The 22,158-nt window shown below is 40.7% G+C and overlaps 2 protein-coding genes across 5 annotated transcripts in view; both read left to right on the top strand.

Annotated features, from left to right (window-relative positions):
- Positions 1-9,872, top strand: part of ldb1b (LIM-domain binding 1b) — a 33,616-nt gene extending 23,744 nt beyond the window's left edge. For all 4 annotated transcript variants that reach the window (XM_049572788.1, XM_049572786.1, XM_049572785.1 and 1 more), the window contains 9 exons: positions 1,610-1,654; positions 2,518-2,593; positions 2,678-2,780; positions 2,922-3,094; positions 3,958-4,080; positions 4,188-4,271; positions 5,791-5,914; positions 6,013-6,161; positions 7,684-9,872. In XM_049572788.1, the coding sequence (XP_049428745.1) occupies positions 1,610-1,654; positions 2,518-2,593; positions 2,678-2,780; positions 2,922-3,094; positions 3,958-4,080; positions 4,188-4,271; positions 5,791-5,914; positions 6,013-6,161; positions 7,684-7,914 (1,108 nt within the window). In that variant the 3' untranslated portion in view covers positions 7,915-9,872. The remainder of the gene's footprint in view (positions 1-1,609; positions 1,655-2,517; positions 2,594-2,677; positions 2,781-2,921; positions 3,095-3,957; positions 4,081-4,187; positions 4,272-5,790; positions 5,915-6,012; positions 6,162-7,683) is intronic.
- A 6,895-nt stretch (positions 9,873-16,767) lies between these two features.
- armh3 (armadillo like helical domain containing 3) overlaps positions 16,768-22,158 on the top strand; it is a 36,478-nt gene continuing 31,087 nt past the window's right edge. The window contains exons 1-8 of the mRNA XM_049572784.1: positions 16,768-16,914; positions 19,002-19,111; positions 19,209-19,265; positions 20,060-20,206; positions 21,352-21,459; positions 21,545-21,637; positions 21,729-21,803; positions 21,894-21,980. Coding sequence (XP_049428741.1) covers positions 19,010-19,111; positions 19,209-19,265; positions 20,060-20,206; positions 21,352-21,459; positions 21,545-21,637; positions 21,729-21,803; positions 21,894-21,980 — 669 coding nt within the window. The 5' untranslated portion in view covers positions 16,768-16,914; positions 19,002-19,009. The remainder of the gene's footprint in view (positions 16,915-19,001; positions 19,112-19,208; positions 19,266-20,059; positions 20,207-21,351; positions 21,460-21,544; positions 21,638-21,728; positions 21,804-21,893; positions 21,981-22,158) is intronic.

Raw genomic sequence — 22,158 nt, 5'->3', positions numbered from 1 at the left:
ACAATTTCCAAGAAACTGGTTTCAGTGGATAGTTTGATTGAAATTCGATGTTTAAGGACAGACGCCAGGTTTTACCAGTTATGGATAAAATCCAGGTATAGCCAGGATAGTGTTGTCTTTGTCAATTCGGGTGCACTGACCATACACTCATGCTGTGCTTTAATAGCATAATGTTACTTTCAAGGAGCAGATGTTACATTTGAGTGCTAGCATACAGTAATAAAATCTCATGTAATTGTGGAAGTTTGACCCAATATATTTTACTCGTGTAATTTAGCCAGCCACTATCCAGGCAAATAAACAACATGAAGAAAGCTCTACACACTGTGGCTCCCTTAAAGGGATAGTGCACCCAAAAATGAACATTCAGCCATTATCTACTCACCCATATGCCGAGAGAGGCTCAGGTGAAGTTTTAGAGTCCTCACAACACTTACGGAGATCCGAGGGGGAAGTGGGTAGCAGCACAACTGCACACCTAATGACTGACACCGACCCAGATTAAAACGTCCAAAAACACATAATTGAAACTGCAGAATATCTCCATACTGCTTGTCCATAGTGATTCAAGTGTCCTGAAGCCCTGACATAAAAAGTTGTATGGGAAAATGTCATTTGAACTCTGTTTTTAGCCTCACTGTAGCCTGTAGCTCTAACTGCCTCTGTGTACACTGCGCTGACGTGTGTGCGCTTGCACGAGACTGTGAGACACGGGCACCGCCTTCATGTGTGTTCACGTGCTTTCGCTGGTCTTGCGTGCAAGCGCACACACGTGAGCACGGTCCACAGAGAGGCAGTCAGAGCTACAGGCTACAATGAGGCTAAAAACAGAGAAATGACGTTTTTTCCAAACAACTTTTTATGTCGGGGCTTCAGGACACTTGGATCACTACGGACGAGCATTATGGAGATATTCTGTGGTTTCAATTATGTGTTCTTGGATGTTTAAATCTGGGTCGCCGTCAGCCATTAGGTGTGCAGTTGTGCTGCTACCCACTCCCCCCTCGGATCTCCGCAAGTGTTGTGAGGACTCCAAAACTTCACCAGAGCCTCCCTCGGCATATGGATGAGTAGATAATGGCTGAATGTTCATTTTTGGGTGTACATCCACAAGTGACACTAAGAGCTAATGCACTTCTTCAGACTTGTCTGTATGTATAAAGACACCATCTTTAAGTACATATGCTCTGGCCACATGGTTGTCATGTGGTAATCCCGGTTAGATACAACATTAATATTCAGGTAAATGCCTGTGGAGTTACAGTGACTAAAGTGCAAATTGAGGACCAGCTGTTTGAGGCAAATATTTAATACTAAAATTGATTTGTCTTGGCTTGTGTGGCTCAGTGAAGTTAGAGGGTGTACCCCTGCAGGATTGTGTGCTGTGCGTCATAGCTTGTCTTGCTGTAAGCATAACAGCTACAGTTGGTGAGTGTGTGTGTTTGTGTGTTTATCACAGAAGTGTTGTTATTTACTGTCTCCTTGTATCATCCAATTTGTGCCATGTTTGGCTCGAGTCCCAGAGTCGTAAAGACAGACAAGCTCCTGGAGGAGGGCATATTAGCACTATAGCTAAATGTAATAATGTCTCTTTCTCTTGTTTCTCCAGTCCCACCCCGATGTATCCTCCCACATACCTGGAGCCCGGAATAGGGTAAGACTGCATTGTTTCCCATTATCTCTAGCTGGTGTGAAAGTGGCAATATTAACACAAGTAATGATAAGGTTGTGGGAAGTTGTGCTCTTATCTGGCTTTTAAAAGAGATTTTGTATTCAATCTGTGACGAGGCTAAACTTAGTAGTGAAACAGCCTTAAAAGTATAGTTCCTTTCCCACTGGAAAAAAAACCTCACTAACACCCACTAACATCTGGCTTTTGTTTTAATGGGAAAGGTCACAATCAGCATTCACTCCAGTCAAATGACTGCAGTAGTTACAGGTATTTATCAGTTCCAGCATGCTCCAATTGGCAGTAGTGGACATGTGACACCCCTGTGGACACACTAATTTTCACCCCTTTTCCACCACCACAAAATATCGTCCGACTCCTGTCAAGCAGTGCTCGAACATTGATCAAAATTAGTCAGAAGTGAGTTTGAAAGAGCGGCAGAATAAGTAACAGATGTATAGGAAACATTTTCTTTGGGCTTCGTTTTGCTTTTTACTGTTTACCAACCTGTTTTTATGGTGTGTTTGTGACATCAACGTACCACGCCAGAAAAGTAAAAAAAAAAAAAAAAAAAACCAAAAACAAACAGAAAGGCAGACTCATCTACAGCAGAGCCATGTATACAGCTCTCTTCTATTCGCAATGGGAAGGGAGCCTGTCACCTATTTTTAGCGTGTTTTTCTATATTTGAAAAACTCCCATATATATGTACTAATTTTGGTTAAAAAAGGAAAGAAAGCCACAAGAGTTTTTTAGTTCGCTTGAATCTCTCACAATGCCACAAGCTAACTGCTCCTGACTCGTGTCCTCCTTCTGTTTTCTCCCTCTGTCTTTCTTTGATGGATCAGGAGGCACACACCATATGGCAACCAGACAGACTACAGAATATTTGAACTCAACAAACGGCTACAGAACTGGACAGAGGTTTGTAGGAACACACATGCACACTAAGAAACGATCCAATAACTGTGTTGGTAACTAATTTTTTTCCTCCTCTGCACCCTGTAGGAGTGCGATAACCTGTGGTGGGATGCATTTACTACGGAGTTCTTTGAAGATGACGCCATGTTGACCATTACTTTCTGTCTGGAGGATGGACCCAAACGTTACAGTAAGTCACTGGAACACATTGCCTCTCTGATTCATCCATAAACCGCCCCTTTAATCCTCATACAGTCACAAATGGACTTCATACTGTAATTTGCCAATTCCTTCCTGTCTCACGCCCGTTGTGTTTTCTCTTCTCCTGAAGCAATTGGCCGGACGTTGATTCCAAGGTACTTCCGGAGTATATTCGAGGGCGGCGCCACTGAGCTCTACTATGTGCTGAAACATCCCAAGGAGTCCTTCCACAATAACTTTGTCTCCCTTGACTGTGATCAGTGTACCATGGTCACCCAGAATGGAAAGCCCATGTTCACACAGGTGTGTGTCTGTAGCTTGAACTGTTACTGTGTCCCCACCTTGTTTGAAAAACCAGCTTAGAAAATAACTCTTGTACGTAGATATAGTTGAATAGAAACCTTTCAGCTTGTGGCTCTTTAACAGAAGCAATGCACACAATTTCACAAAAACAACTGAAAAATTTGAAATGTGGTGTGTGCAACAAATGTTTTAAAAAAGCCAGTTGAAGTTGTTTCTAAATGGTTGTTAACTTTCTCACCTTACCACATAGTTACTTATATTTTTGAAGGGTCATTGTGGAGTGAAACCCAAGTCTAAGCCTCTTTACAAGATGGCTGCAAGCCGCTTGATCATTTGTAAGCCTTTCTTAAAGGGGATCTATTATGCTTTTCCTTTTTTCTGTCATATATATGTAATGTTACAGTGATGGATGTTTATATGAAATGTGGCCCAAAGTTTTAGTTAATGAGGTAAACGTATGTAAAAGTAATCCTTGTGAGCAAAAACGGCAGGCTTCAGACTGTCTGAATACTCGGTTTCCAATGTTTTATCTACTTTATAGACAAGCTGACATCAGCCTTTGACATTTTTCCTCTGGTCATCTGCTCCAGGACAGAGATTTTCAGACAGAGAGTGAATACAGGCAATCCAGCACAGACAGTATGAGGAAAATAAAGTGTTTTGTTAACATTAAAGCATGTCAACATGTTTTAGAGTAACCAAAAATACAAGTATGAACCTTTAAAATGAGCATAATAGGTCCCCTCTAAGCAATGTGATCACCCTGACTCACAACCCTAGTGTTGAACATGTAATGTTTGCTTTACATCTGTGGGCAGCGGTGCAGCTTTTAACTGTCTCTGCTGTCCTCTGAACTGCTGCAGGTTTGTGTAGAAGGACGCTTGTACCTGGAGTTCATGTTTGACGACATGATGAGGATAAAGACGTGGCACTTCAGCATCAGACAACACCGTGAACTCATCCCCCGCAGTATACTGGCCATGCATGTGAGTGGATATGGCGGGACTGGGAATGGCTACATGTAGTTCATGGACTTATATGATAAATGTGTGTGAGTGTCTGCTTTGTAATCTGTCCCCTGTTGATTCCTCAGGCCCAGGACCCACAGATGCTGGACCAGCTGTCCAAAAATATAACAAGATGTGGCCTGTCGAACTCCACCCTTAACTACCTCCGAGTGAGTGAGGCACACATCTTAGCTTTAAAGTGATGTTGATCTTGAACATTTGTCACCTTTAGGCAAAAATCTGTGCTTTTTAGATGTAATGTTAGGTGTTAATTTACATGGAGTCTAATGTTAGCTAGCATACTTGTTCTAAATTACACTTGTATGATGTCACTGATGTAAGCGCTCTGGGATTACTCATTTCAGGTTAGTAACATCACTATTTTGCAGACGATTACAACTTAAGTTGAGCTCCTCAGTCCTCAGCCACAGTGCCAACTAACTAAACGTTATAGTTAGCCCCTAATGGTTCCATTTTGTGTATGCTGAGATAATATTAGCATGGCTAATACTGTTGTAACCACGACGTAATTAAAAAATTTGCTATTGGATTTGTTTTGGAATATGAGACTAATTTATGAGACAGTGGTTTTAACAATTGGCTGAAATGGACCTACATTACTTATGATGTAGCAGAACATTTTGCTTGTTGCAACAGCCTAAAGGCCTGAACATACTTGGGTGGAACGTATGCAGAACGGACTCCGCGAGGAATGTCCGCAGTCATTCGGACTTTCATAGTCGAGCGCACTTACGCGTTGTAGTTTCCTGTAAAATTGTCCGTGAAAAATCCCCACGATGTGAAAAATACATGCCGAGCAGTCACTGGTGCACGGAGCGGAGTCCGCGCGGTCATAAAATCTAAGCTTTGTGCGCACAGGGCTTGCGGACGTCCGCTTTGAGTCCGTTCATCGTACATTCCGCCCGAGTATGTTCGGGCCTTAAGAGAAGAGGGAAAATGCTGAGCTCACTGAAAACAACAGAAGCTTAATTGAAATTACCTTGTGACCATTTCACGTTCAGTTTTGCGGTTTTGAAATCAGTTTATAAACAGCAAATCTAAATCCTGTCTTGCACCTGTACAGTGTGTCTAGATTGGTCCAATCATGGTTAACTAAGAGCTATTATGAAACAAAGACACAGCAACTTCGACGTCTCCAAATTATAGCTGCACCTGACTTAAACATTTTACATGACAATGACACTCTGTTGAGAGTGATGAAACGTGCTTTATCAACGTTGCCTTAGATTGTCTTTATGATGCTCCAGTACATCAAAATTTTGGACTTTGTTTTCGATGAGGCAGAGTTTTTGACCAATGCTGGCACTGGAGAGCAATGTTTTTTATGATGATGATGCATATACATGATCACTTATATCTTGTTTTCTACCAACATACACAGAAGGCCACTCTGTTTGGACTGGAACTGCAGGTTCAATGTTTTTGGTTACAAGTTACTGCAAATGTAGAAGTGGTAGACGTGTTGAAATTGGCCTCACTCGAGTCATGTTTATGTTTTTGCTTCCAGTATTTTATAGTTATTTTTTGATCTGAGAATTTCAAGTCATAGATGACGTAATTTTAGCGGAACACCAGCTGATGATGGTGTTTTATCTATCAAAGCATCTCTAATTATCTTCAATACTGTGTAATCTTTAACCTGTTGCCTCTTTTTGTTCTCTCCTCCAGCTGTGTGTGATTCTGGAGCCCATGCAGGAGCTGATGTCCAGACACAAGACATACAGCCTCAGCCCCAGAGACTGCCTCAAGACCTGCCTCTTCCAGAAATGGCAAAGGATGGTGGCGCCACCAGGTATGTGAACAACATAGACAACAAGTAAACACACTCCCAACCACATAAACCCATAACAAATGTATCTGTAACTGTCTGTCTTCTTGTCTTCCTTGTAGCTGAGCCATCAAGACAGGCGCCAAACAAACGGCGGAAGCGTAAGATGTCAGGTGGCAGCACTATCAGCGGAGGAGGAGGAACTAATAATAACAACAACAACAAAAAGAAGAGCCCAGGCAGTGGCTTCCCTCTGTCAAGCCAAGTTCCAGTAAGTACATCGCTGCTATCTAGTGTCAGCACTGTGCTATTACACCTCCAACAGAAACAGTACCACTATGTTCAGAGAGAAACTGCTGCATTGATTAATTCAGGGAAGTTCACATGTCACAGTACCCTCCAAAAAAGTGCCTTTTTAAAAATAAATTCTAGCCAGTGAATCGGATGAATTTATGAGTTCATGTTTTATTTGCTTGGCAGATTCGTCTGGCCCCCTTCATGTTCGAACAATTTTCCCAACTATCTGGCCCAAATTCGTCAAATCACAACCCCGTTATCTGATATAGGGAGGGTTAGATACAATAAGTAACAACTTGCAGATCTGATGGCAAAAACGGCAACACTTATAGTCAGATGTATCGTTGCTTTGCTAATACAGCTCAACTCTGCACGCTGTTGTCTGTGTACATTTGTCCCTTGCGCAGCACTAGCTCACATCTTTTGTTACTCTGATTGGTTGTGGGTCTAAACAGTTGCGTCCAAGAGCTTTTCTATGGCTGGGCTACCAATAAATACACCTGTATCATTAAGGTTTAACAGTTATTTGGTCAATATCATGCAAAAACTACATCATAAACAAAAAATTGTGACAAACGTACAAGCATTACTGAGGGAAAGAATACAGGGAAGTTCAAAGAAAAACGTCACCCACAAAATGACCAATCAGCCATGCTGTGTTATCTTGAAATTGTGAAGAAAACTTTTTTTTTGTCTTGCATGCCTCCACGGTAAATGGCAAACATGTTGTTTTATTAGTTGATTTGGAGTTGGTTTAACTATATCAAAACATCGGTTTACAAACTCTCACATAACTTGTGTAGTCATATGCTCAGTACTTCCCTAACACACTTTTTCACTAAAACCGTACTTCTTTAAACTCCAACTCTATGGGTTTTATTCATAATTAATGTTTTTGGGAAGTACTGATCGTATGACTGGATAAATGAGACTTTGATTACACTGCATGAGCTGCATAAGAGTTTGTAATCAGATGTTTGGATGTAGTGTTGTTGTTAAAGGTGGCCCCCAATCAATCAATAAAGCAATATGTTTGCCACTTCCCATGGAGGCATGCAAGAAAAATCTTTTCTTAACTAATTCATGGTAGCACAGCATGACTGATTGATTTACACATGGTCATTTTGTGGGTGAATTACTCCTTTAAACACATTGCTTGTTTAAAAAAAAAAACTCATGACATCTGGGCTAGTTTTTGACAGAAGGCATGTGGGAGATGATGAAGCTAAGTGGAAGAAAGTTACACTGTCTAATGAGACCAAAGTGAGCATTTTGGCTGTGATGGTAAAGACTGTTTGGTGTAAGCCAAGTAAATGCGCTTCAGTAGGAACACTACAATGTGGCGGCACCAACAGGCTCCATGATGGGGATGGGTGAATTTGTTCTTGTGCATAAGAAGAGATTAGTTCACCTTCTCTTTGACAAGACAGCTGTTACACCCATTCCTCCGCACTACAACAGTACACTGATTGCTCTTCTATTTTGCATCTCTGCAGGATGTGATGGTAGTGGGAGAGCCCACACTGATGGGAGGGGAGTTTGGCGACGAAGACGAGCGTCTGATCACACGGCTGGAGAACACACAGTTCGATGCGGCCAATGGCATCGACGACGAGGACAGCTTCAACAACTCTCCGGCGCTGGGCTCCAACTCGCCCTGGAACAACAAGGCCCCCTCCAGCCAGGAGAGCAAGAGCGACAACCCCACCTCACAGGCATCGCAGTAGAGCCCAGATCCCCGCAACCTCAACACAAACCCCTCTCTGCCACTCCTCAGAACCCCACTCCACCCCACCCCGACAGCCACGAGTGCAACAGCAACAGTCCATCGCCTGCTCACCAACCCAGACGTCACTATAGAGCTCTGATCCATCACACACTGATGGCCGCAGGGAGATCAACATGTCTGTTGCTGTGACTTCCCCACATTTAGGCGCCGCGTCCCACCTCTGTCTCCCTTTCCCTCATCTCACACTCAAAATATCCCATCTGCTCTCGCTACTTTTCAGTTCGGACAGCGACCGGGTAGATGCGATCGAGGAGGCGCAGGGATTTAATCCAGAGGAGAACTGTGCACATTAAACCATCCATACCGAAGTCCACATGTAGGAAGGGGCGGGGTGGAGGGGATGGTGGCATCGGGGTTTGAAGATGGTGGCGAGTTGCTTAGGGACCACTTGTCCACCCGTCCTCTAAACATGGCTCTCAATTCTGGTCTGCTCTGGTGACGCACAAGTCGCTCGTAATGTTTGTTAATAGAGTATATGTGTGTGCGCGTGTGTGTGAGACGTGTGTGAGGAGAGAAAAGAGGCAGCGTGAGCTTATTTGTGGCTTTGCCGAAGCTGACAGAGCAGAATTTAGAGCCAGTCTATAAAACCATTGAAATTCACACACTCGTAGGAGAGCTGAAATGTGGCACTAGGGAAACATCACACATATACATACACACACTAATAAACATAATGATTGAAGGATTTTGAGTCCCCTAGTGCCAGAGCCATCTCTGATTAGACTACAATGGATGCAGTCTTTCGAACAGAGAGCATTTACAACACACGCAGACACACACACATGCACATACACACAGTAACACATTTTAAGAGTTTTTATACAGTATATATTTCCCTAGAATGTTTTTTAATTTGTATTAAACGCCTTCATTTCAATTGTTACTTTTTTATTTTCTACCAATACTGAAAAGCTACAGACCAAGGAGCAACACAGGACTTTTATCCCTCCCCCCTCTAAAATATATTGTTTTTATCTTTTATGTTTATAAAAGAGAAATAATTTAGTGTGGATGTTTTTATTTTGTCTTTTCGTTCCTTTTTTGGAGATTTAAATTTTTGTGTATTTGTGCTTGTATATTTAAGGTAGTAGCAAAGTTCTGTCTGACTGTAATAAAATGTATTCTTACTTAGATTTACCTAAAGCCATCCCGATCTAATGTAAAGAAACAAAAATAGGAAAAAGGAGAAAAAACACTCATGAACCCGTCCCCTCTATCTTCCCACCTGCTCTTTCCTCCTCCCTCTTTTTTAAAACTTGTGTAAATTAAATTACAAAAACCCCCGGGGGTACAATGGCACCATGGCGTGATAATTTTACTGTTTCAGATTTTTTTTCTTTGTATTTATTTTGGAAATTTTAGAAATTCACACTTGTGTTTCATCTATACAGGAAGTGATTTTTTTCTTCACTTAACATTCGTCACAATTTTGTGTACTGCAACTTTCAACTTGATGTCAAGTGAATGTGCTCACTGAATTTTAGTTACCTGGTGAATTTCATTTTTCATCACTGGCTAAAACAGATTTTTAAAATTAGTTTTTGGCTAAATTGCCTTTATTTGTGCAGTGTCTGTCATTACCAACAGAATGATCCCATCAGTCATCCAAACATCTCTTAAAGCCAGCTTAACATTAAGTTCAGCCGTCATATTGAGTAGCAAAGCTGAGTCTGTGAAGTCTGATTAAAAACAGCTGACGCTCTGTTTGTTTTGTACATTTCCATTTTGTTACAGTTGATTCCAGCAACAGTTATGACTGAGTTTGAATGGTGACTTGTACCTTCTTCAATCCCTGTAGAAGAATCATTGTTTGATATATATTTTTTGATTTGGTTAGTTTCTGCCCTTGATAATTAATGTATGGTACCAATAAAAAGATACATTTTCACTTTATAAGATTGTTTTGTAATAATTCCAATTTATTTTTAAGTAGTTAATTTCTAGCACAGAGTGAGTGACTAATGGACAGCTACTTGACAGAGACAGCAAACTAGCTCAACCACATGGCCTAACAAAAGTATGACATTGAATGTATTACACTGTGTGGACCCTGAGCTAATGACTAAGGAAAAATCTGGACCCTATGGCTGGACCAGTTGAGAACCACTGGTATTTATTTTTATTTTTATGTTTTATTTATTTTTTTTTTAAGATTTCATTTACTTTATCAATCCACAAGGGGAAATTCCTTTTTTTCCACTCCGTTGTCATAAACATATACACAGGTCTGAAATACACACACAAACAGGACTGAGCCGCCCAGTTTAGTTCACTGGAAATTTCTTCCAGTCCTTGTTAACAATTTTCCAAAAGGAATGCACATACTAAAGAATAGATAACAACAAGGCATTGAATTAAAACAATCAATAAAATAGAAGAGGTGTAGGCTTATAAGCACCCTTTTTAACTTAGCACATTCTCCTCTAACTTATTTACTGCTAAGTTTAAATTATACAATACAAAAGAACAATCAGCAACAACAATAAAACAGTAACGATATCGAAATTCCAAAACGTTTCATGCACAATCACACCCCACTTTTATATTTGTTTACCAAGTGAACCACAAAGTTTTGATTCCTTGTCACAACCACTCTGCAAGCCACTTTGACAGATACACATCTATTCTTTGTGTTTGTCCTTCACTGTTGAAATCACCGTGAAATATGATCCACCTATTCCCCTGAATTCATACCTGCTCTCTGTAATTTCAAACAGCCTCTGAATACAGCCAGAAAGCATATGATGTTTTGCTCTGTACATTATCTGTGCAGTTTTAAAATCAAGATCCCCAAGTTTTTAAGCATGTAATTTAATACATTTTGCATTTTTTGGTTCATAATAATTTGAATGCTTAAACTATGAAATTTTATTTTTGCTATGTGGTTGTGACAGAACATTGACTTTAAGGTTTAGTTTGTAGGATTTAGTTTCATCTAGCAAGTGGTGCAGCACAAGCTGAGATAACCAGACTTGTATTGATCAAGCTTCAAAACTGTGATCCAACAGATGCCATAATGCAACTGTGCAGTGTATCATGTTTGGTAATTGTCCATGTCTTGCACAATTCACATCCACCAGCCTGCAAAACAGCCTTTAAAAACGTGTACTGTGCAAGCCAAGGCCGAGATGACCCCGATGACATCAAGTTTTTTCAAAGGCTGAGTGATCATAATAAGAGAGGAAGATGTACAGATAAAAATAAAGCTCCTTCCCATTTCTCCCTCCTTTTGACTGACTGCTGTGGTGCACGTCTCTCTTCTTCCTCTCACCTTGAATCAAACCCCTCCTCTGGGTCATCCCGTCCCTCTGCAGTCTGGCTGCTGTAACCTGTCAGTGAAGTTTAACTTACTGCTATTTTATCCTACAGGACGGTTAATTGCTCTCACCTGTTGATGCAGGTCTGCATCAGTCCTTGAATAGACAGCTTGAATGAAAATGGCAGGAATGATGGAAGAGCCCCCAAGGACCTCATTGCAGACCAGAGCTTCAAGGCCTTGTCAGTGGAGCAGATCTCATATTCACTTATGATACTGCTAGTCTTTGCCATCGACTTACTTTGGCTAAGGTAACATAAGCTTCTCCCTATTATAAAACAACTAACTGATGTCACGGCTGGTGCAACAAAACAACTCTGTCATAACAGGGCAGCAAGGTGTGGCTGGTGTGAGTAGATGAATAGGGAACTTTTTTGTGTGTGTGTGTGAACAACACCTCACCGTCCTTTGTTCCTGTAACAACCAGGAAAGCACACAGGCCATGGTGGGTGAGGTCATCCCAGGTGAGAGTCAAATCAATGTTGGCAAATGCCTTCTTTATCCTGTCTGCATCAAAAGCTTTTTCATTTTCAAACAGTACAACACTTAATGTATTTGCGATATGTTTGTGTCCCTTTAATATTGACAGAAATCAGATCAGTAGAATGAGAAGCAAAGGGCCACAGACTCTTAAGTACTGGGTCTGCACGGCAAAGCCCTGTGGCACATCCGCCGCCTCACTCACACATCTGCCTGCCAACTAACGCTCCTTCTCTTCAGACATTTCTTCCACTTCCCGTGTCACACTGTACCCGCAGAGCTGTAAAGGCTGTCAGTGAAGCCTGCAGCCAGCTGAAACACTGAGTGTCTCCTGGGGTTAAAATAAAGCTGTAACAATCCAGTGAAAACTCTCACCTCCATGGAAGACCAGACAGTCTTTGTCCTAACTCTGGCTGTTGTACCACCTGACACTGCCAAGCTCTTTGTTTGGTATTCAGCAGTATTTGAGAGTCCCAAAAAGGCAAAAAGAGAGTGGATATGTAAAAAAATGTCACAAAAAGAGCAGCATTCACATATTTCATAGCTCAGGATCAAGTTGCTTACTTTGCTTTTGCAGCCACATAAAGACAGTAATGACATCACTACCATCTGTCTAAACAAGATACAAAAAACTTGTTCATGCGTTTATTTTCCAGAAGGTTAGACCACTGTAATGGTGTCTTCACAGGTCTTAGTAAAGAAAATCAATAAGACAGCTGCAGCTCATCCAGAATGCTGTTGCCAGAGACCTAGACAGTGAAGCACATCACACCGGTCCTTGAATCACTTCACTGGCTTTGTGTGTGTCAAAGGATGGATTTTAAAATCCTTTTACTTGTCTATAAAGCACTGAACAGTCTCAAGACTAAACACATTTCTGATTTACTTGTATACGACGAAGCATCCAGACCCTTTAGGTCATCTGGGACAGGTTTACTCAGCATTTTCAGGAACAAAACAAATCCAGGTGAAGCATTTTAGATGCTACACTCCCCACCTATGGAAGAAGCTCCCTGAATACCTGAGGTCTGCTGAAACTGGTAACTTGTTTAAATCAGGGCTTAAAACATTATTGTTCACTGTGGCTTTCCAATAGCATAACATTTTATTTAACCTACAACTGTAGCATCAGAATGGGGAAGAACGGTAATTTAAGTGACTCTGAATGTGGCATGGTTGTTGGTGCCAGACAGGCTGGTCTGAGTATTTCAGAAACTGCTGATTTCCTGGGATTTTTACACACAACCAACTCTAGGGTTTACAGGGGATGGTCTGAAAAAGAGAAACTATCCAGTGAGCAGCAGTTCTCTGGGTGAAAATGCCTTGTTGATGCCAGAGGTCAGAGGAGAATGGCCAGACTGGTTCAAGATGATAGAAAGGCAACAGTAACTCAAATAACCACTCATTACAACCAAGGTCTGCAGAAGACCATCTCTGAACCAACAGCATGTCGAACCTTGAAGCAGATGGGCTACAGCAGCAGCAGCAGAAGTCCACAGCAGGTGCCACTCCTGTCAGCTAACAACAGGAAACTGAGGCTGCAGTTCCCACAGACTCACCAAAACTGGACAATAAAGATTGGAAAAAGAGAGAGTCTTGATTTCTGCTGCGACATTCAGATGGTAGGGTCAGAATTTGGTGTAAACAACATGAAAGCATGGATCCATCCTGCCTTGTATCAACGGTTCAGGCTGGTGGTGGTGGTGGTGTAATGGTGTGGGGGATATTTTCTTGGCACACTTTGGGCCCCTTAGTACCAACTGAGCATGGTTTAAACACCACAGCCTACCTGAGTATTGTTGCTGACCGTGTCCATCCCTTTATGACCACAGTGCACCCATCTTCTGATGGCTACTTCCAGCAGGATAACGCACCATGTGACAAAGCTCAAATCATCTCAAACTGGTTTCTTGAACATGACAATGAGTTCGTTGTACTCCAATGGCCTCCACAGTCACCAGATCTCAATCCAGTAGAGCACCTTTGGGATGTGGTGGAACGGGAGATTCACATCATGGGTGTGCAGCTGACAAATCTGCAGCATCTGTGTGATTCTATCATGTCAATATGGACCAAAATCTCTGAGGAATGTATGGAATGTGAGGAATGCACCTTGTTGAGTCTATGACGCCAAGAATGAAGGCAGTTCTGAAGGCAAAAGGGGTCCAACCTGGTACAAGGTGTGCCTAATAAAGTGAGTGCATTTCTATGCCCCTATGAAGCACTTTGAATTGCCTTGTGTCTGAATGGTGCTGTCAAAACTTGTCTCGCCTTGCAGGACATTCTTGTTGTCCTCCCATGCTCTTTCCTTTCTGTTCCCTATTTTCTTTTCTGTTCCCTATTTGTCCCTCAGCACTTATTCTCCCATCTCCAACTCAAACTGCTCACTTGTCATTTCAGCAGAGGCCTTCATAAAAATGTCAGCAGTTGATTTAATCACAATAACCTGTTACAGCTGCTGATTAATTAATAAAAAGTTTTCCTTTATGGGTGGCCTTTGACACTTAACATTAAAGTAACATCATATTGTATGGTGCAAAGGTCCATTAATCCATAAGTATCAAGCTATGTTGTTGTTGTACTCTGGTGAACCATGTTAAATAGTTATCTATTAACAATGTGTTGAGCCACTTGACACATGCAGCTCCCAGACTGTCTGTCATGTTTCACAAGTAAAAATGTTAATGTTTTGCATCAACCATGACTGATTAACTCACAAATATAATTCACAGACATCAAGTGATATGCTGAAGAAAAACTAAAACTATTAGTCTCATGATCTTTCAGTGTTTTTGATTGGTGAGGCACTGATAAGGGAGAATGTATTGCTGATGCTGTCTAAATGATATATCCAGTGGAAGTTAAAAAGGCGAACATGTTTGGACAATAAAGTATGGTTGTTAGAGAAGATTTATGCGATGTATTTATTTCTGATGAGCATGTATTGAAACTCTGGAAACACTGGTCTCCATTTTTCTGTGTTTTCTTCTAAAAGAAAATTACAGCACATAAATCACACTCCAGTGCACATCGGGGAGAATATTTAAAGAGCTGTCTACTTTATGGTAACTCTTATTTAATCATACTTGCATAGCCTGTGATAAAAATGAGATGTAACTTACTCCCTCACAACAAAGTGTGTTCACTCAGATCACCATATTCAAGAATAATAAACCAAGATTTTATAGACAATTTATCTAAAACTTAATAGTGCTTCCCCAAATGTTGTATTAAAGCTGACAACAACTGTAATTCATCAGGTTTAGTGCACACAAACATGATGTAGCTACAGTAATCCAGACAGTTAGTGTGTAACTCCGCCGACCCGCCTGTCTGTGTGTGTCAGTTAATGTTCTCTTTCCCCCTCAGCTGATGTTCTCCTCCTCTACCTCTCTCATTATATTCTGATTTTCCCTCCTCTCTCCTGCCTCATCTCCTTCCCTGTCTAACGACACGGTAAAAGCAGAGCTCGTCTCATTTGGTCTGAAAATTGAGGCGCTCCATGTAGTCTTTACCAGAAATACAAGACCCTTGATGGTAAAGTTAATTTACCAAGACACTCATGAGGTCAAAACATGGAAGCATCAACTGTTGCTTTAAATTGGAGGCAAAACCATTGTGTGATTTAGTATCTAGGTGCTGAGAGACGGGTTTACTGGAGAGGGTTGCAGTCTTTTACTCATTCACAAATGTTGATAAATGTGAATCAACAATCTGTGGTCGTTAAAAAGCAGTTATTTTGCATCTGACTGACTTGTCTAATTTCCTCTGTGTGGTTGATCAGGAAGCAGCCATGTAAAAATGACAGAAAACTGCCATTAAAACACTGTAATTGATGCAAAAATACACATCTGAGATGTCATTTTAATTTATTGAAGATATATCTAAAAACATTCTGTAACTTGTGGGTAAATATGTGAGGAAGTGAGCAGCAATAGAAATATCTGCTATCCTCTACCTCCAATGTGCTTCAAATCAGCAACATGTGGCAACAGTCACCGGAGTCAAAGGTCATGTCATGACACCAAATCATACCCTGCTGATCCCGTCTAGGATTAACTAATCATTGCACCTCTTCAGTATCACACAGATGGCTTCTTTCTCTTTTGTTACTCATTTATTTTGAGCCTAAGGTCTTCTCCACTGGAATCAGATCACCTTTAATCACCAGTGTTAATGGAAATGTCGTGGGCCCGACACTTTGCTCTCTAAGGCCTGTTGCCGTTAAACATCAACAGGCTACTCTAGACAGAAGCCAAACTATCTCCTTTAAATGCTGAGACTTCTTCTCACTCGAGGTCTGTTTTTCCATAATGATGCAGATGCAATATAGATGTACACCCTCCTTTAACAATGAAACGCAGAAGTTCTGATGCTCAGACTGTCAAAGAAGACACAGTGATGCACTGAATGAAATGCTTTCAACAGAGTAGAAACAATAATCATCCCAGTATAACATATTTAAGTTTATATTGATATATTTCAATTTACGCTGCCCTTCAGTATGGAGACATGCATGTTTGTTGCGGGCACCTGTGTGTGTGTGTTTCTGTGTGAAAAGCAAGTGTAAATTATTTTCATACAGAGATTTAATTTCTCAACATATAAAATAAATTATTGTAGATAAGAGATTGATTTCTTTTTTTCCTGCGGTATATGTGAAAAAAATAAGGTATAGGTGTGTCATCTAGAAGGCTATGTATTTCATTATTTTTTTCATTTGGTAACACTGGAAACACAAATACAGGCTCTCTTCTTATGGTCTGGGAAAATGACCTCAGTGCCGGTCAACAATATGCAGCAACAAGCCCTTTAAATGCTTCTTTCCTCTGAAGGGTTGAGCTGCTGCCTTTGCAGTATATTTTTATTTGTTTATTAATTTACTGGTCTGTGCATGTGACGTCTAAATAATCACATTACACATGTTACTGTTTCCCAGTGATCAAATGTAAAATACTTTTCCTTATTCTACTAACAGGGTGTGAACACTGAGGATGACCCTGACAGAAGGTGTATCCGTGGGGCGCTAGGACCCTGCGGACCAGTGAGAGGCTGTTGATAGCATTATGCTAGCAGAGGCTAGTGCTGTCACAAGGATTCATGAGCTACATTCACATCATAGATTTTAATACTTTTATTGAGGTAAGAACAAACCACACTGCCAACTAAGCTATACTTACCTAGCTCATGTAACGCAGCAACGTTGTTAAAATCGCACCGTGAATTCAATAGCTAACGCTAAACAAACGTTACGATCCTTGTCTGACAGACATTAGCTAGCTGTGGGTAGCGTTAGCGTTAGCATTAGCTGCGAAGACTGAACCGTTTAGTAGATTTACGCTTGGTGACCTAACTTCTAATAAACTTAGTGTTCCTCGTGTGGTGACTGTGAGACAATACAAAACCAGTTAGTTAACATGACGACGTCGCCGTTAGCCATTAACCAGTCGAACCCAGTTAGCAGACGATAGGTGAGTTAGCTAATATTAGCTAACGAGCTAGCAGCCCATCCCAACTTGCACTTGAGTTACCCAGGTTAGCTGTTATGTCATGTGCCATCAGTTTGAGCAAATGCCAGCAGATAATTACTTGGATAACGTAATACCGGTACTTGAATTATCCAGACTTTATTTATGACAGGAGAAAGTGCTGCGTTAAATGTTTACGTTCAGCAGGTAATGTTAACTAGCTTTACACAAACCGGTATGCCACTGTGACTGAAGTCTGTTAGCCATTTTAACTTTACTATACATGTTGTGTGTTACTAGACTTGTTTCCAAGCACAGTGCTCATCTGTCACTCTGAGCAAATTAAAATAGTAAAGCAGTCATTAATGCCAGATACGTCTTCCTCTGGGAACGTGGCAAATTAGGTTATGAATTAAGGAGTTATTCCCTCAGAGAGCAGTCATGACTGGAGTTTCAATCTGTTGCTGCAAACAGAAGAGGTTGGAGAGACTGTAGTGATCATGAGTAAGCAAGCATTAATGAACTGATACTACTAACAAGTATTGCCTGCACAGCCATGACCTTATTTGTCTCACTCCTTTGTCTCATAGACCTTCATTGTTGTCCAGAAACTACTAAGAACACATTAATGAGCCACATTGTTGTGCTGGCTGACATATTTCTTCTTAATGATGAACATGGGCACTGTAGTTAACTTCCAGTCAACTCCACATGGTGTTGTAAAGGACTCTGTTGTGAACCAAATCCCTTACTGAAAATAGTTCTGGTCAAACACACTATTTACTACACTATTTACTATTTACTTGTTTAGATATAAAGCTATATATCTATGCCAGTTTCTTAAGATGTATGTCTTATTAGGAAACAACTAGCTTGTGTAGGACTGGGCAATATATTGATATAATTTCAATAATAGGGATATGAGACAATATTGTAGTATCATGAGTGTTGTTTTTCCTAGTTTTAACGGCTGAATTACAGTAAAATGATGCAATTTTCTGAACTTACCAGACTGTTGGAGGTGTTATATTATAGGCTTTTACCCATATCATCATTATGTCCACATTACTGATGATTATTCATCATAAATCTTATTGTGTATTAGCCATATCCCACTTGCAACAAATGACAATACAATACGGCATGGTTGTGGCCAAAAGGAATATTTTAACTCTTTGGAAAAGTGAGGATGTGCCTTCTTTTAAGACCTGGTTGGCAGAAATCCCCAACTTGTAACACATTGAGACAGCTAGATACAGTGCGTCCCTCAGCTCTGTAATCTTACTCGTACTATATGCATATACATACATCATTCTGTAGCTGGTGCTGAACTTCTTGCTGATCATGCTACCTATAAGAGCTTTTTTTTCTTCTTCTTTTGTTTTTGTACTTTTATTGACTTGTACTTTTATTTGTGTTGTTTGTGTTAAAATCTGAAAATAAAGTAAAACATATAAAAAAAAATCTCATTGTGTAAATATTTTGAAAAAAGCACCAATAGTAAACCCTGTAATATCACTGCAATGTCAATATCAAGGGGTTTGGTTGTAAATATTGTAGTATTTGATTTTCTCCATAATGCTCAACCATGGGTAGTTGGAAATTACTAAGCGTCAGACTAACAAACACATTGTTGTTGAGTGTAACATAAATATATATTTCTCACCTTATCCTTATCCATAGGAAGTCAAGGTAATTTATGTCATTTCTTTTCATCATTCATGTGCATCCTCATTGAGCCTATTGCATCTCTTTCCTCAGACTTAATCATGTCTCAGGTGGAGAAGAAGGCAGGGCTGCTGAGGAGGACGTCGTCCTCTAAGAAACCCTTGAAAGAGAAGGTGGTGCTGATGTATGATGAGATTTTCGCAGTGAGTATCACAATGGGGGAATGTCGACAATGGAAAGTAAAGACAAGTAAAATTGTGTGCAAGTGTAAACAAAGTCTTGTCTGTTTCTTTGATTTAGAAAGAAGACCCAGCCAAAAACAACCCCCGCTTCTGGGATGAGCTGTTTCTCATGAAGGTAAAGTGAAAGAGAAAAATACTTGACAGAGAACGTCTTGTTGACATGTGTTCTGCATAAAAGAAGAACTCTCACTGTATTATTATGATGTTTCAGCAGTGGTAGCAGTAACACTAACTGAAACATATGGATAATATCAGTAATACTCCTCAAAATAAAGTCTGCCAAAAAATGTTGAAGTAGTGAAAAATGTGTGCAGCCTGCAATGCAAAGAAAAACTGACATTATTGTATTTATATGTGTATAAATCTGTTAATTCATTAAAGGGAGGGTGCTACCTATGTGCAGAAAATGTGAGTGTTCTTGATAATACATGCAGAACCTATAAATACTAGAAGTCCAGCTTTTTAAAATCTCCAGATGGAGACATCATGGCAACATGTACAGAAAAATGACACTGATGTCTGTGGTCACATTCAGCCTCATAATCGTGAGTGCTGTCTTCATAATCTGAAGACAGCACACACCATATGTAGAGAAAAAGAGGAAGTAGTGATGTGCATAAATCAGATACAGTACAAACAAGTACTGCACAGATTAGTCCACAGCATAGGATTGTGAAAGTGGTTTAATTTGCATGTGAAGCTGCTCTCCCTCACCACATTTCTAATTGGCTAAGATGATGCTGTTTTGACAAAAGGGTATTGTTAAACTGTCAATCAAATACTCCCTAATAACGTCCCAATCATCCTCCACTCTAATGCATGTTTACCATCCTTCCTTTTCTATTCACTCCAAATAATGTTTTCCTCACTCAGTATTTTTTGTTTTATTTCTGTCCTATTATGTTTCAGGTGAACCTAGAGTACCTGGAGTCCAAGTTGGAGAGTGTAGATGGGGAGGAAGTTCAGCGGATCCAGGACAACATCAACTCTCTGTTCCACCACTGTGTTCAGGCTCTGGGAGAGGAGCACCAGATTAAAGTCGTCAATGCCCTGCAGGTAACTAACACCGCATGTGTACCAAAACTTTCGGTATAGTACCTTTAGAACAGAAAGTGTACCCAGACCCTAGATCAGTTTAGCATTTCCACTGCAGACAGTACTCTTAAATGAAGGTGGGGTTGTTGTTACTCACTGCCCTGCTCAGCTCTTGCTTTATTTCCTCTTCTCCAGTGATGCAGAGAAACGTCTGCACCTTGTTCGTTGTCCACAGAACAGGTTTGGCACGCTTACATTTTGAAAACAAAAAAGAACAGGCTGGAGTGAGAGTCCGTTTGGATGGGATATTTAACAACAGCGGGTTTGTATACTGAGCCCTTATTGAGAAAGAGCAGAGATGTAGTGCTGCCGAAGCCACTGGAACAGTGCTCTGCCATGTTTTTTGTCGAAGTGAAGAAATAGATTTTGCAGTTCAAATAAGTCAGTTGAAATCTGGCAACATTTTTTAAACACTTTGAGATCCAATTATTGCCTAAGTATATGTAATTCAACAGTGGCAGTAACAACAAATCATCATTGATTTAAGTCATAATGCACTGACTATTCCACCTTAAAAGTTGCTAGTAGCTGCTGGCAGTAGCCTTTGAACAGCAGGGTGATTTAAATTATTTTTTGTCAGTCTATAGCTGCTGCTAGAGGCAGCAAAGTATCCTTTCATTTTATAGTTATAGATAAGTAATGTGTCAAACATCTGCCACAGTATGAACATTGGCTACAGGAGCTTCGAAACCAGCCGCACCTTACGCCGAAGCAATGGTGACGCTTCTCTGTTGACCAGTCAACGGACTGCAGTGTGTCCAGCTCCACCTTTTAGTACCAGATCTGTGTGCTGGGTACCCTAACAGGGGGGTAATGAAAAATTGTGATGGTAGTGAAAAGTTTTATTGTTACCCTCAACGAATTTTCACAATAGAAAAGGAAAGATAACCATTTTAATTTGTCCCAAACTGAACTTAACCAAACCAAACCAAAAGCTCAGAAGGACCTGATTATCAGCACCTGAAGTATGCTGATAATCCTCTTACTGTAATCTGGTTTGTCAGATTCCTGGATTCAGTTTTGTGTCGCCATTAAAAAAGATGATTTTTTGTGTGTGTGTGTGTGTGTGTGTGTGTGTGTTTACGTGCCTCTGCCTCTCCCCACAGACACTCTGTGCACTTTTCCGTGGGGTCCACCAGAAGAACAAGTCTGCGTCTGGCTTTGACATCATCAACATGCTCATGGGCTTTGACAAGGCTGAGCAAAGGATGAAGGTGCGTAGAAAGTACATTGAGCGGGGGACAAAAAGGAGTGAAAGAAATGATTTATGTTTATCCTGTGTTTGGTTTTTTCCTGTAGGACCTGATGGAGAGACTGGACAGCCTTCTTTGTGGAGACGGCTCAGAGAGTCTGAAGAGCCTTTGTCTCAAGCTGCTGCTGTGTCTGGTCACGGTGAGACCAAACATATGAGTGAAAATGACTTGTAATGTGACAGTCATCCTGCAGTCTAAACATCACAAATATATGAAAAATGTGTTTACAGGTAACGGACAATATTAGTCAGAACACCATCCTGGAATATGTGATGATCAACAGCATCTTTGAAGCCATTTTACAGGTAAGTAATTAGAGTAAAACTATGTCTACTGTAATTTAGGGATTTTTATTTCACAAACAAATCTGTGATCTCCCTCGCTCCCCTCTTCAGATTTTGTCCGATGTGTCCAGTAGAGGGCAGCATGGTTATGATGCTGTGGTCCTCCTGGCCCTGCTGGTCAACTACAGGAAGTACGAGGTGTGTACATGTACTCACAGGAATCTGTACTTGTCGATTTGAAAAGCTTTTTGAGCAGCAGGGAGGTGTAGTAAGCTTTAATAAGCTGCTTGATAAAATCTTTTAAGGTGTCACTGAATAGATGCTGGAAGTGCATCCCAAATCTCCAGAGATCAGTCCTTTTGTCCTTCACTGTGTT

The sequence above is a fragment of the Epinephelus fuscoguttatus genome, linkage group LG3 (assembly GCF_011397635.1).
Source record: "Epinephelus fuscoguttatus linkage group LG3, E.fuscoguttatus.final_Chr_v1".
Classification (NCBI taxonomy): domain Eukaryota; kingdom Metazoa; phylum Chordata; class Actinopteri; order Perciformes; family Serranidae; genus Epinephelus; species Epinephelus fuscoguttatus.
Note: the sequence above shows the minus strand (reverse complement) of the source record. Positions and strands in the feature narration are given on the sequence as shown.